Source organism: Ammodytes marinus (genome assembly GCF_949987685.1).
Source record: "Ammodytes marinus genome assembly, chromosome: 8".
Lineage (NCBI taxonomy): Eukaryota > Metazoa > Chordata > Actinopteri > Uranoscopiformes > Ammodytidae > Ammodytes > Ammodytes marinus.
Genome location: NC_137212.1, coordinates 5,936,861 through 5,955,296, shown reverse-complemented (window position 1 = coordinate 5,955,296; position 18,436 = coordinate 5,936,861). Strand labels below are relative to the sequence as shown.

Here is an 18,436-nt window from a genome sequence, read left to right as displayed (position 1 = left end):
TTTTAATTCCTTTAGACATAATCGACTTGTCACACGTCGGTTCTTGATTGAGTGGGTGCTCCAAAGGGGAGAGACTTGGCAAGGGGACCGCATCGTCTTACCTGATTGTGTCATACAGCGCATCAGAGCCAAATATCCATCTCCAAATGGTCACTACAGGCGACAGGCTGAAGAAGACGCTACGTAGAAGCTACGGATGAGCTATGATCAAATATTTTGACCTGTAAATACTGCTGCTAACTATGGACACTGATTGAGATTTAATCATGTGAAAATGTGTCAATTCTCCTTGACTGTATTTACAAATAAAAATAATTTTGTATAAACATGATTGTTTTTTGTCATTGCATAGGTAACCATTTTAATACATAAGTTTGACTTATCAACTAAAAGTGAAATAGTTTCAGAGAATCAAACACTTTATAAGGCATAGATAGAGTTTAATATAACAAGCAAGTAAAACAGTGTGCATTATTCTACACACAACTGTAAAGTATGTACATATACAAATGTAAAAAAGAAAAATAACATTTTCAAAAGCTTTGAGTTTCCAGTGTGTTGGGAAAAACAATTGTAGCATAATGCTTCCTTCGTCAAGTTACTGTTGAAATATTGAGTGATGTTTAGCAGCAGCTTCTTCTGTAGTTGGTTTTGGACATGTTGTGAGGGAGGGCAGGCTGAGGGAGCTGTAGTGATGATGACAGCACTTTGCAGGCAGCAGTCTCTTCTTCATGTGATGACGAGTTCTACGAGGGATGCTCTGAAGTGGTGCGTGTGTGCGGGATGTAAACAGTCTTCACAACAGAGTGTGTGGTCCTCGGACAATACACCATCTTCCTTTGGACCTCACCTGAAATGACAAATTATGATTGTATCACAAGGCCAGCCCAGCACTGAAGAGATGACAAAAGAAAAATCAATGTGTTATACTGTAAAGATAATGTTGCTGTTGCAATAAATATATAAAACAGACAAACCACTATGTAACCATAGATAGGTCAGTCAGTTAGTGCACTAACACAATAGTAGTCTTTTGTCTAAGAAGACATCATGTTTATATTAGCAGCCAAGCATACTGTATGCCAGGGTGTGGCTATGCATTTGCATTAGGAAGAGCCAAGACGACACAAGACTAGGGACATCAGTGCTAATCACCCAGCCATCACCATCAGCATAGCAATTGTTTATGGTTTTGGAAAGCTGATCATTTTAACGACATCGCTAATAACCATGCACATGGAAAACAAACACACAGTCACACACAAACAGTCTTGCAAATGCAACTAAATCTTCCTCAAGGATACACAGAGGGGCCTACTGCCCCCCTCACGAGTTCACTTCTAACTGTAGCTTAGCGGCTAAGGTAACTTGGCTACAGCTACAACCGGTAGACTAATTCCTCCTTGCCCCATCTATCAGCCTTACACCGGGACACAATATTCAACAGCGGTGTGGGCAGCACAGTTATTAATGTAGGGGAAACACTGATACTAACTACAGTAGGCTACTATGCAATTTAGCTCACGTTAGCTTACCTTTATTCGGATTCTTTTTCCCGGGGCTGGGGCTATGCATCACGCCGGTGAATAGGCAACAGGTAGGGCCTAGTATCTTCAGCTTACGCTTACTCCTGCTTCTTTTCTGTTTCCTAAAGTTGGCGCATCTAGGCACATTATAGGACGGCATGTTTTCTTTGTGGTAGTAGTCCAACAGTGAAATAATACGAAGCGCGCTATTACTGTACTGCTTACACGGGTCAGGTCCGTGCTGTGTTTGTCACCATGGTAACGCGAGCAGCTCGGAATCTGGGCAGGCTGGCTGCAGAGCGTACCCCCCCGCGCAATGCATCCTGGGGCCTGTAGGAACTGTAAAAACGGCTACGTCAGCCCCGCGTCATCAGTTTAAATCCGAAATCATTGTGCTCTCTGCCAATTCGGATCAATTTTTGGGGGGCTTTTTTCAATAGACTACTAATATACTCGGCCCTGATATACCATTCACATGAAAATGGGCGAATTTTCCCTTTAACTATTTTATCAGCGCACACACAGTAAAGACAGGTAGTGGAAAACACTCATTTTTTGCGTCAATCCAAATGTCACATTTTTCACTCAATAACAGGCCTCTTCCGTTTTCAATTGAATTTCAACTTCAACATACATTTAGATTTGGCTACATGGTCTGTTTTTGCAGCATAGAGACACACAACTGTCCTCTCAAATCTTAGTGTTTTTGCAGCCCTTTAAACAGCCCTTATTTGATTATAAGTCCAGCCTCGGCCACTATAATGACATTTACTTTAATTCTTGCCTGGTGACAAATAGGTTCATTATTGTTTAACGCCGGTGATCTGCAAACACAACTGGGCTGCCCCGTCATGTGAGCAGACAAGGGTCAACTCTTAGATGTCACGTTGCCATAGCAAAGGGTAACTTAGGTCTTATTATGGGTTGTTGAGCAGCGGCAGCAGCTTAACAGAGCAATTCCTTCCTGTCAGATGACTTTGGTTTTGCACAAATACAATTAAAGGTAACTGGAGGCACCCTTTGAAAATAAATCAAATGTTTACAGAGCGATTAATGTGCTCAATTGGAAGGAATCTCAGGGACAAAAAGCACCCTCCCGGGTCATGGAAGTTTAGACACACTGGGTCCACTGTTTAGAACGCTATACGGAAGGTTTTTGAAGAAGCCGGTTTGTTTGATGTTGGTCAATATTAAGTTACTGTAGTGAGGGACTATAATAAATGGGCTGGATACATGGATGGCTTTTAGCTGTTGCTTTTTGACCTCTTTGAACATGCAGGACTGACACAATATGACTGTGAAGTTAGCTAAGTGGTGTCACTGTCTTTTATTAAACAGCAATGTCACTGCAAAAACGTTTTAAAGAATGAGTGAACTACAGAGGCCTCAGAGAGCTCAGTGCACTGCAACTAGGGGAAAAAATAAGTAGGTCAAAATCATCTTTATAATTTTGCCAACAATCAGAATGCACTGCAACTGTGTTAAACAAAGACACATACAGAAAACAAAAGCAACTACGAACAGCGCTGAACATTGCATAGAACAAAACAGAACTGAGTTTTCTTTTAAAATCTAGTTTCAAGCGGACTCTAAACTTAATTTGTTTGTGTTCTATCTGCAGGGCACTGAGCTTGTGATCTTGGAAGTTGGTCAAACAGTCAAATGGTCGGTTAGGTTGAAAAATTCTTACGTAATCCATAATCTAGCAAACTGTTTTTTTTATGCATATGAAAAGAAGACATGCATTGAAGACTATCTCCTCCTGTAAGCCTGCAAAACCACACAACCTCATCCTAATACCTTGGGCAGATTCTTAAATCTCAACGGCATATCAACGTTCAAAGCTTTTTCATGTTTTAAATGTTTTTTTTAAAGACAAGGTGCACAACATAAATCATGAGATAAATTGAGATGAGGTGAAGTTACAGATATGGAATAAGACTCATATTCATAACCAAAACAAACAAGCGATAAGATCGTGTTCTATTCCCAAACAGAACTGATGAATTATCCACTCAGGATCACTGGTGGCTTGTATCATATGAGATTTAATTTTTTTCCTCTTTTTATTATTCATTGTTAATTGTTTTGCAGTGGGATAGAGAGCTCTCTTAGTGTCCCTCTCTCTTTCTATTCCGTTGACATTCCTGACGGGGAAAATCCAGAATTCCTAATGAAGTGCAAAACATTACATATGCAGGGAGACATTTTTTCCAATAGCCTCCGAGCTATGGTCTCGCAATGTGTCCCAGCCGCATGAATCTGTCACCAAACAACTTCCAGTGCCAAAAAAAAAAAAAAAAACGCACGGAAAACAGCCGAAAAGTGACATAATGCTGCGAAACTCGAAATGTATGTAACTTCCTCAATATTATCCTTGACTGGCTTGCTTTGTTTCAAATGTGTGTCCAAACCATGTACACAGATGGATGACCCAGCAAAAGGAATGTCCCGCTGCAAGCTCAATGAAATGGCTTATGCAGGGGGGGGTGGGGGGGACGTTTAATATGTGGTTTTGCTCCGGACAATACCGGGGTTTGAGCGCAGTCGGCTATGTGCCCCGGAGCTGGTGATGAAGAAGAGCAACACAGAGGGAGAGAATGGGGGTCTTTGTGAAAACTCCCGAAAAAAAGTTTGAAGGCCCCCCCGCTGCAGGATGTAGCAAAAAACCTGACCTGTAGGCTAGGAAAGGCAGTTATAGGGAAATAAACTGGGTATTCATTAGTATGTGATGGATACCCAAATAACTAATCATCAGAAGACGTGCATGTTAAAGGGTAAGTTAGCATCCCTGATACCACACTTTATTTCCAATCCACTTTAGAAAGAAATTATGGAACTTCGGATATGTTTAAAAGAGGAGAGCAGAGGGGATGTGGTGGCTCTTTGTGAGTCAGTGGCTATGACATAACTGAACCAGAGAGAATAAGTATGAGATAAAGGTGCTGTATGCATATCTGTTGGAGGCGCTTCTTATTTATGCCACTACATAACTGTTCAAATAAGCCAAACTACAAAGTGCCACATGTAAGAGTTGCATTGTTTTTTTTCTCTCTCTCTCTCTCTTCTTAGCCAAGGTGAAGTTGGAAGAGATATGTTTTTACCCAAATCATTTGAGGACTTTAAAGTCACTTTGCAACACTACAACAATATCGTGAGACACATACACAGTGCATTGCTGGTAGGTATTTTGTGCTGGTTTGTGCAGGAATAGTCATCATAGCTTTCTGGTGGCCTATAGGGTTTAAAGGCATTGACCACGTAACCCTGTTGACCATGTTTATCCCCTACATCCCTCTCTCTCTCCTCATTTGAGCTCATATTCGTACTCTGTCTAATAAAGACCCATTATTATTGTTGATCGATAAATGACAATAACCACCCATTATGAATGTGTACAGTCCCAATAAAATAGTATAAATATCAGGTTAAAATCCCTTATACTATATTTGATTCAAAGTTTTTTTTTCCACCCAAAATGCATCACAAACACCACCCCTATTGGACACTGCACAGTGCACAGAGGACTATCTGATTGCATTTTAGCACATTAAGCTCTTTTGTAAACATTTGATAACATTCATAGAAGGTGTAAGGCCGTTTCCAAACGACATTACGGCTGCACTAACGCGAGTCATCTGACGGTGAACGCTTCTAATTTCTAGTGTAGATTGTTTTCATGCAGAATTCTAACATGATAATTGAGTTAGCTGTTCTGAGTATGTAGCTTTGTCAAGTCAATAGTCACATGGTCCCATTAGCCGTTTAGCTTCTCCCCGGCTTTTGGTTTATTCAGTTCAGTCACTGACGTTAGGCCAAAAAGATGCCGGGCCAAGTGGCTGTTAACCGCAGCACTTTGATGATAGTGTGACATGTTTAAATGATGCAATTCACTGTCTGGATGCTCCACAAGGTTCTTCACAGAGCCAAAAGTCCCTGGTGGGGAAAACATGGATGAACCCAATGCTTCCGTTTACAATCAGAGGTTAACATACATTTAAAAAGTCTGTTTCTTGTACAATTCATATGATTAGTTTGATAACGAACTTACACATTATGTAGAAAACAACCTCAAGGATTGACCCACGTATACGCTCACACCTCAAACTCACACTCTAGAATGAAACCAATCTATGGGTTGCCGGTAACGATATGTTAACACCTTTTAAAAAGGAAATCGACACTAAATTAACCACCGCCTGCAGAACGGCACGGGTGTGTGCAGTGTGTGTGTGTGTGTGTGTGTGTGTGTGTGTGTGTGTGTGTGTGTGTGTACTGTAAGTGTGCGTGTGTGTGTGCAGTTTGCCAATGTTGAGTTGACCAAGTGACCAGCAGAATGACATCCAATGTGAGCTCACTGCCAGGTGTCATTACACCACACACACACACACACACACACACACACACACACACACACACACACACACACACACACACACACACACACACACACACACACACACACACACACACACACACACACACACACACACACAATCCCTCCCTCCAGCAGAGAAGAGCATTCACACATGCCACCATCTGTCTCCAGGACGCCCTCGCCAGCTCACCGGTGTCCTTTTTACTTTATTTTCTCATCATAATTCAACGACTGTGTGTGTGATGGTCTCGTTTGCTGTTTACATGCTGTTACATCAGACAAATGTAAAAAGTTGCTCATAGTCTCTTTAATATCTTTTGAATGGTATGCTGTGTACCAAGCAAAGAACTAGTGCAAGCGAGTGGGCCAAGATATAACATATGCACATCTCACATTTACTCCGTCACATTATAGAGATGTATAAAAAGACCTTAGAGAATATTACCATTTTGAATTTGTCCGGGCATAAAAGCACACAGTTGTGCATGCAGACGGCTGATGGTACATTTTGACACTGATTGATATTCAAAGAGCGGATGGATTTTATTTTAACGTCCCATAACACACAGAGCGCATTGTGGTCACTGTGAAACATATTCCAAACAACCGCCCCCATCACTCTTCATGCCAGCTCTGAGTCACCCTCACTTTGGACTTCCAAGTAACAAGTTCCCCCCCCATCCCACACACACACACACACACACACACACACACACACACAAACACACACACACGTTTCCTCTCCCTGACAACAGTCTCTGCTTATAATCTAGTGGACAAGCAGTTCTCAAACAGTCACAGCAGCTTTCAGTCTGTGTCGATGATTCAAATCCCCCCATTGTGCGGTGGTGTTTTGGACTTTTTGTCAAAATCAGTGAATATCTCCTCGAGATCCGCAACCTGTCCGTACCATGTGTGTACGCTGATCATAGCCGCGTTCCAATACCCATACTTTCTGCTATTTAGTACGGTAGAAACAACTTGATTCTTTGTATGGTCAGACTTAGTATGTGGAATGGAAAGGAGAAAGAGTATGCGATTTAGAAAGCAAGAAGGGCAAGTGTCAATACACAGCCTAGTCTCTGTAAACAGGCATGTTGCTAGCTACGGTGGGCCCACTTTTGTTTACATACCAGTTTACAGAGCGTGTATTAACATAGAATTGTATCCAGCGCACACACAGCACGGACAGGTTGCAGTTCTTGAGTATAGATATTCGATAGATATTCACTGATTTTGACAAAAAGTGATTATTCTCCAGAATCACTGACTCAACCTTTAGTCCTTTCCGGCCTGTCTGTGGCACACAGCCCCCTAAACCGCCTCTGGGAGCCGCGGCGGCGTTATCACATGCGAGGGGCGACTTGTGATCTTTTTAATTATTCTGCACTTCATTTTCTATCCCACCATTCAAAAAACGCAACATGAGAATTGATTGCCTCAAACATCCATCTTTCTAATCTCCCCCTCTCCTCCCCCTCCCCACTACACCCCTTAGGCCCATAAATTACCCAACTTTGGGGCAGAGTGGGTGGTGGACCAGCCATGGAAGAAGACACAACCAGACCCCTTTCAGTAGCACATAGCCCACATCGCTGCAGCATGTCTGGGGGTATAGCTTAAAACTGAATAGACCCCTCTGCTCTTTGGCTCCGAGGGGGTGGGTGGGTGGTTGAGAAAAACGAAGAAAAAAAAGCACACTTGTTATCTTGTGAACCCCTCAAACACATGTAAGATCGGAATCTCTTGAATGTCAGCGACAGAAATGGAATTAACAAGAGAATCTTTTTATTGTCTCTGAAGGTCATTAGGCCCGGCCGCCAATCGAGGGCAATTATGGAAATGATCTAGCCCGGCTCTCTGTGGAATGTTTGCCTGCTTCCATAAGGACTTGAAAGTGTTCAATCAGAGCTCTCTCGTGGGAAAGTTCAGCCATAACTGCGAGTGTACCAGCAAAATCAAATTAAGCAAAGAGATTTCATTAGTATTTATAGCCCCGAGGCATTTGTAAAAAGTGTTGGAGCGGCGGAGTAATGTGTGGGACTGCGGACGGGGTGAATTATTGCCTAATGACAAAGGCCATACCTAGAAGACATACACATTGGATAATGAATGGCGGCCATTGATTGCATCTTTAAACAGGGATTCTTGAAGGGAATGTAAAATATTGATGCTTACTGACTTGTGGGTGTGAGGGAGGGAGGGGGGGGGGGCTTTGTTTGGTTGTTAACACTGCTTTGGTTGTTAAGTTTGTTATTCGGACGTGTTAAGTCCTATAATGAAAACTGAAATATGAGAACAGATCACTTATAGTAAAATGATCACTTGGTTTCGACCCTGTCTTATTTTTTTTATTACTGCAGTGCTGGGTCATTTAACCAAACTTAATTATGGTTATTCTGCAGTGGTGGATGGTAATTGTGTATATTTACTTAGGAAGGTGCTTAAGTACATATTTGAGGTACGTGGACTGATTTTGAGTGATTTTCTTTATACTTTTACTCAAATTCAGAAGGAAATATTGGACATTTACTTCATTAGATGTATCAGTTGACTATATACTGCTTGTAAGATTTTACATACAAAGCATATGAGGAGCTTATAAATATGATGCAGTGGTATAAACTACTATCCAGTGGTATCTAATATTAAAGCTGAAATGTTAATCTAACTGATTGATTAGAACATTGACAGAAAATTGGAATTATTTTCATGAAGATTCATCGTAAATAATTTTTTATACCAAAAAGGCCTCTCAAAAGTGAGGCTTTGCTGCTTTTTCTTGTCTTAAATGAAAGTCCATTGAATTATATTTAAGGTTTAGACTGTTGGTCAGAGAAAAACAAGCATTTCATTTCTTACTTTTTTCTCAAACTAAACAATCAATTGATTTTTTTGGACAGAGAAAGATATCAGCAGATTAATTCATAATGATAACAGTCATTCGTTGCAGCTCTACTTACAATTGTTCACATATTGGCTGCAACTCAACTGCAGCATTACAATGTGTGTTCAGTAATGTGTAAAAGTAACTTAATAAATGCCACACAAGCCTATGAATTCTGTACTTTTGCTTTTTGAAATTTAAGTATGTGTTTCTGTATGTTTCCTGCTATGTTGTCAATCATAACTTTCTACTTGTAGTGTGTTTGCAGTTGCAAGAATCTGGATCATGTTATTTTTGTACTAAATGATTTAAGTACACATGACATTGAAAAAAATTAAAGATATGCTTTTTATTAACAGCCAGAGACAGACAAGCTTAGGGTAAAGAGTGACATAACAAAAAACTCCAGCAAAAAGTAAAAAGACATCTATTGGTGCTGTGCGGAGTTAACATTGTGATTGGTGCTATTGACCAAAATCTTTCCAAAATTCTTCAACTACTAAGAATAGAGGTCTATTGGTGTATAGTCTAAAATCTGTGTTTAATATATATATATATATACAAACATGTTATTCAGTCATGGCTTAGCTTTGACTATATTATGCACATTTATATTCATTCCTTTGTGTAATACATCACTTGATTGTCTTCCAGGGAGATTAGCGGCCAAAATGAAATGAAGTCAGATAGCCATGTGCGGTAAATTGTAACACCTGATTTGAATCATTGGGTCTATTCAGTCCACTTAACCTCGCAATAATTGACAATTTAAAGGTGCAGTGCTTAATTTCGAGAGACAGCACAACCACTTTGATTAGGATGTGGTGAGATATATGCAGCAGCACCTCCTCCTCCCCAGAATAACAGACAAGGACGCTTGGTATAAAGTAAATAAATAAGGGCATTTAACGTACAAGCATACACATTAGAGGAGAAATGTTATGGCTTTAAGATGGATTCAATAATTTGTCTTAAATAACAAGCCTTCATTAGGATAAGGCAGGTCATTAATAGTCTACTAGTGAGGTTAATTTTAAATATCTGATATATTGTAGAATATGCTTTTCTTACAACCACACACACACACTTTTTTTAAACATAAGCATTTCTCTAAGAAGTCATAAAAATCAAAACATCAGTACATCATTACTGCATCATTTTCTTCTTTCTCCACAATCGCTATAATTGGGTTCGAGAAGAGGTAAAGTGTCTTTGTGAAGAGAGAACTTGACAGATTACGTGAAGGAATATTATTATGGGCAGCAGGGCAAGGCGGGATGTGGGAGGCAATTTAGTGTGATGTTATATGCATGTGATGTGTATGCATCAATAGGCAAGAGGATATTGAGTTCAGGGGTCGCACTGAATGAGAGCTTCCTTTTTTGGGGTTGTGAATTATACATCTGTGAAAAGCAACCTCACGTTGCAAACAATATAGGTCTATGGTGGACACCTTCTTTTGTTGTGTTTAGGACTGTTTTTTCTGTACTCAAAAACATTTTTTTTTTCAGTTTCAGTTGCCTAATTTTCCATAAAACTACCCCAAAAAATCTATGTAGTTTCTGGAGACACGTAATATAAATTTGGGATTTCAGTTTAGTTTTTTTCCCCCTAGAAATACCCTATTAAAATACACTATATTTCCCTTTTTGAATGGCGTTTTGAGATACGGAGAAACACATTTTGGTCGATTTTAGTGGATTTCATGTAGTCTTTATTTATTAAGCCCCACACCACTTAACACCTTTGGCTGTATTAGCACATTGTTTGCTGTGGTTTTACGCAGACAATGGTTTGGTTGCAACAAGGCCGGGGCAGCCTGGTCGCATGTGTTTTGGTTTTGACACCGCGTTAATGCCTCGCTGCATAGGGGCCAATTTGCACTGTTTACAGCCTGAATCGCTGCACTCACACAACACGGCGATGTAGCCTATATAGTCGTACCTGATGCAAGTATTTCGGGGGCTCAATCTGAATGACAAAAAGGCCTACAAACTGAGTGACATTGCACGTACTTAACAAGTACACATTGGCATGGTAATCCGGCTGCATTTAGCAGGAGGTGTCACTTTCCCACCAGCTAACCATGCGAGTCTTCCCCGGAGCCTCCCAGGGGGCATCCCACTGCCGGCCGGCCGAGGGAGAGCAGCGCTGGACGGGCAGAGAAGGGCTGCGTGGACCGGTGCTACGGAAGTATGCAGAAATAACATTTTAACTTGGAATACAGTGTATGTTAATGTGAAAGATGAACTGTTCTAGAATTGTGTTGCATACTCAGCTATTTCGTTGTTTTTCTTGTTTCATATCGAATGAATACGAATGAATGCGCAATGGCTCAATTTAACTGTAAAATAAGAGCCAAATAGGCCTAATCAAGGATGACAATGAGCGAGCGGTTATGAGGCCTTCACACCCACGTATGATTTGCTGACTTGTCACCGTGAGCACGAGGTGTTCGCTGAGGTTATAGGAATAATGAATGGATGGTGATTTTTGTATTCACGTTTATCTCTGCAAGTGGTTAACAAGACAATTTCATGTAAGCCTAAATTAACCTTAACTAGCATGGCTGTTAAACGATTGCCAGGGAAAAACAATATTTTTAAATTATTTATATACTTTTTTTTAAAAATCATAATATGATGTGTGATAATTCATTATATGTTTTTAATGTTACACTTTCCACCACATCTTTGCCAAATACCACATTGGACAAATCCAAATGTTTGTTTTTATATAGGCCTACTGTATATATTTTTGTTTGTTTAAGAACCAACCTCCATCTATAATCACCTAATTCAAAGCCTGATATCTAAAATGATGAAGCAAACTTTAAGACCTATAAGCACAATTTGAGAGGTGACTGAAGACCATTGATAACTGTATATCGGTTACAAGCCACTAACATACAGATATAGATGAAAGATGACACAACACGTCCAGCTTTCCTCCAAAAAATACAAAAGCAAAGTTTCTTAATGTAATTGTATTTATTTATTTCCCCAACTGGTTTCAGCAGCATTTCATCCCAACACCCAAGAAGCAAAACATAAGAGGTTGAGTTTGGCGCTGAATTCATAGCCCATGGGGATGAACAGAACATATATATATAGTGTTGTATATGGGGATGAAGGCCTAACCTTATATATATAAGGCCCCAAAAAAATATGAACGAAAACGAAAAGCTAAAGTGAGTAAAGACATGGGGCGAGTCTTTCTATATCACCTGCTGTAGCTGTGGCGTCTCTATCTAGGCTACACACACGCGCGTCAAATAGATGGTGACATCCAGAAATACACAAACACACGCTCACGTGTATGGGCTACACACACACACATGGACACATGCACGCGCGCCTGGATGAGTGTCTTGGAGGCTATTTCGTGCCTTGTTGTGTCGGAGAGATCAGATGTGGCTGATGCTGCAGGAGGGAGGGTTAAAGAATGGGCTGCGTCATATTGTTTGACAGACACTCGCAGGTTGATAGAGTGGATTCTTCGAGGGGAGGCTGCAAATGGTGATTTCATAAAAATAAAAAAAAGGTAGAAAAATCTGAAAAAAAAATCATATAATCGGCCATGAAAAATTCCAATTAGGAATAAAAATAAATATGAATATTAATTTAAATAAAGTATTATTTTGGCGTGACATAGGATTTGTGTGCCTCATAGCTATATATATATATTTTTTTTTTTGAGCACATCTTATTTTTTATTGAATCTGACAAGCTGACGATTTTTGGCCACCGGTGTTAAATAATTAACATAATGCTCGTGATAACAGGCGCGCTAACAATGCCATTAATTTATCATATCGGTTTACTAGCTGCTGCCCCCAACTGCTCGCTTCACCTAATTAATCGAGTGAGTTGCCTTTCAAAAAATCTGCTTTCACAAACAGCTGATTTCGATGCAGGAACGTGAGTCAAGCGGCAAGGTTGAGTTTGGGCTTTTAATTAGTCCTGGAATAATGTGATTTTTTTACGCCTAATTTTGGCACTTGTATATGATGTCAAATAGCCATGTCCTGTATTTGTATCATTGCATTTTAAAGGATGCTAGCACAACACATACACATCAAGTGTTTTTGAGTTAATATAGATTTGAATAATTGATTAAAAATTAACAAACAAATGTATCCTTTTATGAAAAAACACCAAAAATGATCCAATGGTTGGGCATTCTAAACGAGTTATTTTTTAAAGTAAATGTTTAAAGAATTCAAAATATTAAGAGGGTTGTGGGTTAGGCTGCATGGAGTCAGTTAGGATTAGGTGGAGTCAAAAAAATCCACCAAACCCAAAAATTCTAATTCACTGTCCCATATAAACCTTCCCCTTTTACCACTGAACGCCCTTGACATTTAGCTGCATACATACAAACTGCCTTGAAATACCCTCAAGTTATTTTTTCTTCAATGTTGGCCTGATGATCTTCAAAAGGCCCTTGAATGCGCACGTTTCCATGTTCATGTAGTTTTTATTTGAAATGAATATATTTCGTAAATTACAAGGCAGTTATCACTCCATTGGCATCACATAATGTCAAACGAAGTGAAAAGGTAACGAAACAGATGAAATATCCCACAACTAATACGGCATTTTTACTCCAAAATGAAATAAATAAACACTATTCATTATCTAACTGTCACTTTTATTCAATAATTGACATAATTGACATCATTAAAATATCCTACTCACGCGCCATCTTGCAGTAACCACCAGGGTCACCTGCCGAAGACCGTGACCTTTGACCTCATTGGAACAGACGGGGTTACCCACAGGAGAATGGAGGGGCTCACCCACGCAGCACATTATTTTGATCACAATTATTTGTTGGTTGACCTTGCTGGTATAGTTTTGCAGTTTGCACACGTGGCTATATATTGTTTCCTCTCCATCATCACCTGTGCTGCTCCACTGTCTATCTCTCCGTCCCCCCACCTGCTACTATAATGGTCTCACGCCGGAACGAGTTGGCTTATTATACTGAAAGGTTTTTGGTCGCGCTAAGCCCTGCTGCATGTGTGCTTAAAATGTACATTTCATTAACAAACTGCGGAGGTATAAAAGCGGATTTATGAGGCTTCAAAAGATCACAGGAAGGACGGGCTTTGAATTGAAACCCCCACTCGCGGCGGTGCTGTAGTTGCAGTCAGGTTATATCAGCAGTTACGCCGCCTCTTTCACACAACACTGCGAAACTGAGATTTTTATTTTTTTTAAAGGAGGCTGACTGCACCTGTCTCTCCCTCTCTCTCTCTCTCTCTCTCTCTCTCTCTCTCTCTCTTTACGCACGCACGCACGTACGCACACACACACACACACACACACACACACACACACACACACACACACACACACACACACACACACACACACACAGGGAGAGTGTGTTAAGAGGACAGTGGCTCTATGACCCCCCCTGATTCCTCAAAACATTCCCCCAAAATGTCAAATACAAACCAACCAAGTGTGATTCAATTCACAAAGCATTTTGTTTTTGGCTGCATGACAAAACCTTTCTGTCGAGAGGGAAAAGCCCATCTATGATCAAACGGGTCACTGATATCAAACCGAGTTCAGTGGTCTTCTGTTGATTTCAAGAAAGGCACAAAATGTGTCAAATCCAACAAAATATCCCCTTTCGGGTACATTTTCGATTGCGTAAAACCTCCCCAAATAACTGGATGGCCTGAGAAAGATAGCAATACTAAAGGACAAACAGTGCTATTATTAAATACGCACTGGCCCTGTGGATAAGCAGGATAGCAGTTGATGTGGACACTTGGTTTCTAAGTATAGTCCCTATTGACGGACCTTTGGATCACACGGGTCACCGAGAGATTAGCACTAGTCTAATCGGAAGCCTTGTTTCCATACGCGTAGGTCTTTATTATTAATGATAGGAGCATTTGATTAATCCCCACGTTTTTTACCCTGAGAGCAGAGGCGTTTGAAAAGCAATTTAAGGATCAAAATGTGCTCCAACTACAAGATGCAAAAATAACACAAAAGGGAATTTAAAGCAAAATCGACTGCAAAATACATTCATGAAAATTAATGGTTTTCTCTAAAAAAAAATCTGTTTTATTTAGGTGACATAAGAAAACAATAGTAATTGTAATGTAATTTATCGAAATGTAAAATGTATAATAATGTAGATTATTACTCCTATATTAAAATGTTTTACGAATAGTGCTTTTAAATTGAGAAAAAAAGGCGAAATTGCAGTCGAGAAATAATCCTTAATTATCACATAATCTTCCTTTGTAATTAATTAATATGTCGTAATTTGTAAAAAATAAATCTTCGTCACAAAATAACTGACTTGTGTTGTGTTGACGATTATGGATATTTTCATTAACCTGCTAAAAAGACTTCCGATAAAATCAATGGAACGTTTAAATCGCTTGGAACACACACTCATTCTATAGAGTCTTAACCGGCTGCGTTGTTCGTTTGCTCCACATTTCTCTGAAGAACGTTAGATGGAACGCGAATGGCCGGTTCATTCGCCAGTCCTCTCAAATAGTTCTCACACTGCGAATAGGGGAGTAAAAAAAGCCTCTGTATTGGATCCGACATCCTCTCTCTCTCTCTCTCTCTCTCTCTCTCTCTTTCTCTCTCTCTCTCCTCGCGAGCCCAGCCTACACCGCTCACCTTCACGCTTTGTGAATGAATAAACTGCCCTCTCTCTCTCTCCCTCTCTCTTTGCATTCACCCGCTGCCCGCATTTCCTACTTTTTTCAAATGTAAAAACAGGCGATGATTGGGGTCGTTAGCACCTCATCCAAACTCTTAAGGGAATTCTTTATTCTCTCCCATTCATTGTGGTTCGGGTAGTGTTGATGCCAGTGCCGCTTCTGCTGCTCAATATTCGTCCCACCTTTTCGGCTGTAATCCTGCGGGAACAGATAGACTTCAATTCATGCTTTTGGAATTTGCAAGGCGGACTGCACCGCTGGAAATATCAAGGCATGCAATTTTTGGCACCAAATAATCTAAGTAAAAAAAAAAAAAGACATCTTTAATCTTTACGCATTGCTTTTACGCACAGTTGCATGCTCGATAATGGTTTAAAATGAACGGTGAAATTAACATGCATGCACAATTATTTAAAAAACACATGACAAAATAACTTAAATTAAAGGAGTATTCCGTGAACTTAGCTGTCGTCGTTTCCATTCCGCAGTTTGCAACAGAGTTTGAGCGCAAGAGCGAAAGTTAAAAGGTTTGTTGATTTTTCTTTTTACGCACTCACGTTAAATACGCGTCAGATCTTTCAATCACGCGGGCCAATTTTCTCGCCCCCCCCTCCCCTCCTCCTCCCTCTGCCACCGTTAAATGGTCTATGACGGACGAACACAAGAAATGAGCGGAAAGCAGCATTGCCGATGTCCCATTGTTGACAAATCCATGAAACAACTCCAGTTTGCATGGTTTAACAGCGAGGGGAGAGAGCGAAGGAGGGACGGAGGAGATGAGAGGATAGGGGAGGGGGCGTCTGACGTCACAACACCACGTGCCCTGCTCTGATAGTATATCTTATACTGAGGGGAAAAGTAATCTATCAGACAGTCCCTTTTAAAAGCTCCGGCCTTTAAAAGCAGCAGCATGTGTCATCTCGACTTGGCTCTCCAAATATCACGCCTATAGGAAATACACGCACCGTCCGACAAGCTTAAGGGACATTGGAGCGGAGGAGCGCACAGCAGAAAAAAAGTCGGCACACATCTCCAAACACAACTTCGAGGCAAGACTCGCCGCCTCTTTTCCAACCAAGGGGCCTGGCTCTTTACTCACCGGAGTGGAGAAATATTTTTGGTTTCAACCGCATTTGAAGATTTATTTTCCCTTTTTCTTGGAGACATTCACTCTCTTGACAAGGGGGGCGATCAGAAGTCCAGCAGACACCAGCCGTGAGTGCGCACTGACGGCGCTTCACCTACCCATCACACCCGGCCGGCTGTGCTCTTGTTTGTTTTGGCTCCACGGTGTAGACTTTCAAACCAAAAAAAAAAAGTGTGAGTAAGCCTATAAGCCCGTGAGATTGAGATGACCCTTTCTGGAGGCAGCGAAAGAGCCAGCGACATGTCCGGCCAAACTACTGTGCTCACCGCGGAGGACGTGGATATCGACGTGGTGGGCGAAGGGGACGACATGGAGGGTATGGAGCGGGTGGACAGCGACTGCGAAAGCCCGTTGGGAGGCGTCGGAGGCGGCATGCTGCTCCGCCGAGACCCGGGGTCCGAGGTGGACGTGGAAGACGAAATCGAGGTAGATAAGGAAGAAGATGATGATGATATGATCTTAATGAACGGGTCTGGCGGTGGAAGCCCGAGTTGCGAGAGCTCCGGAGAGGGCGAGAAGGGAGCAGACCCAAGCGGGGCGTCAGGAGGCGGTTCCGGAGGTCTCAATAAATCCAAGAGCAGCCTGGTGAAGCCGCCGTACTCCTACATCGCCCTCATCACCATGTCCATCCTGCAGAGCCCCCAGAAGAAGCTCACATTGAGCGGTATCTGCGAGTTCATCAGCAGCCGCTTCCCATATTACCGCGAGAAGTTCCCCGCGTGGCAAAACTCCATCCGACACAACTTGTCCCTCAATGACTGCTTCGTCAAGATCCCCCGGGAGCCTGGCAACCCGGGCAAGGGCAACTACTGGACTCTAGACCCGGCGTCAGAGGACATGTTCGACAACGGCAGCTTCCTGAGACGGAGGAAAAGATTCAAGAGAGTTCAACCTGATATGTTGAGGGACCAGACCGCGCTTATGATGCAAAGTTTCGGCGCGTATAGCCTCGGTGGCCCCTACGGAAGGCACTACGGCATCCACCCTGCGTACGCCCATCCAGCCGGGTTCCAGTACCCCTACATGTCCCCCATGGGTCACATGCTGCCCCCGGGCGTCCCTCTCTTGCCCACGTCGGAGCTGAACCGAAAAATGTTCAACACACAACTCAGCCCGAGTCTTCAAATGCAACTCAACAGCCTCAGCACGGCGTCCATGATCAAATCGGAGCCGTCAAATCGACCCTCTTTCAGCATAGAGAATATTATAGGGGTCTCCAGTGCGTCTTCCGTATCGCCGGCTGCCCAAGCTTTCTTGCGGCCTCCCGTGACGGTGCAGTCGGCCTTGCTGAGCGCGCAGTCCCTCTCCCTCTCCAGGACCTCCGCAGCGATCGCTCCCATGTTGAGCGTGCCGTCAAATCTCCTCTCTGGACATGTTTTACCGTCATCCGCGGCTATGTCCAAGTGGCCTTCACAATGACTTCCAATGCAGAGAAAATAGACTCTTTAGACTATTATTTTTATACATATATATGAAGAGACATTGTTACAAGGGGAAGAAGTGTCGACAGCACAAATCAATAGGCAAACACTGGACTCTGTGTAAAAGACTGTTGACATACAGAGAAAAAGAAAAAGGAGATATTTCTGTACAGGTAATATTTGTAAATATTTGTACAAAAAAAATAATGATTTTACCTGTTCGACTTTTACCTGTCTTTGTTTTTATTTTTGTTCCTTTTGTTTGAGACCTGTGATAATTATTTTACATTTTCTTTTTTGTATCGGAAGCTCATAACTGGACACAAATGTTTTGCTTCCCTTTTTTCCTACAACATGACACAAAATGCTCT

The 18,436-nt window shown here is 41.6% G+C and overlaps 1 protein-coding gene and 1 long non-coding RNA gene across 2 annotated transcripts; one reads left to right on the top strand and one right to left on the bottom strand.

Moving 5' to 3' along the window:
* Positions 1 to 419: 419 nt before the first annotated feature.
* Positions 420 to 1,904, bottom strand: LOC307254756. The gene is made up of 2 exons (XR_013844996.1): positions 1,536 to 1,904; positions 420 to 850 (listed from the first exon to the last, which is right to left on the bottom strand). It is a non-coding gene; the product is annotated as an uncharacterized lncRNA (long non-coding RNA).
* A 14,523-nt stretch (positions 1,905 to 16,427) lies between these two features.
* Positions 16,428 to 18,436, top strand: foxd3 (forkhead box D3). Its single transcript, XM_080032343.1, has one exon. It carries the CDS (start codon positions 16,849 to 16,851, stop codon positions 18,061 to 18,063), a length of 1,215 nt encoding a protein of 404 aa, XP_079888469.1. The 5' UTR covers positions 16,428 to 16,848; the 3' UTR covers positions 18,064 to 18,436.

What these genes read in the sequence shown, in the direction of transcription:
- foxd3 (XM_080032343.1), top strand. Translation starts at nt 16,849, where the DNA reads ATGACCCTTTCTGGAGGCAGCGAAAGAGCCAGCGACATGTCCGGCCAA.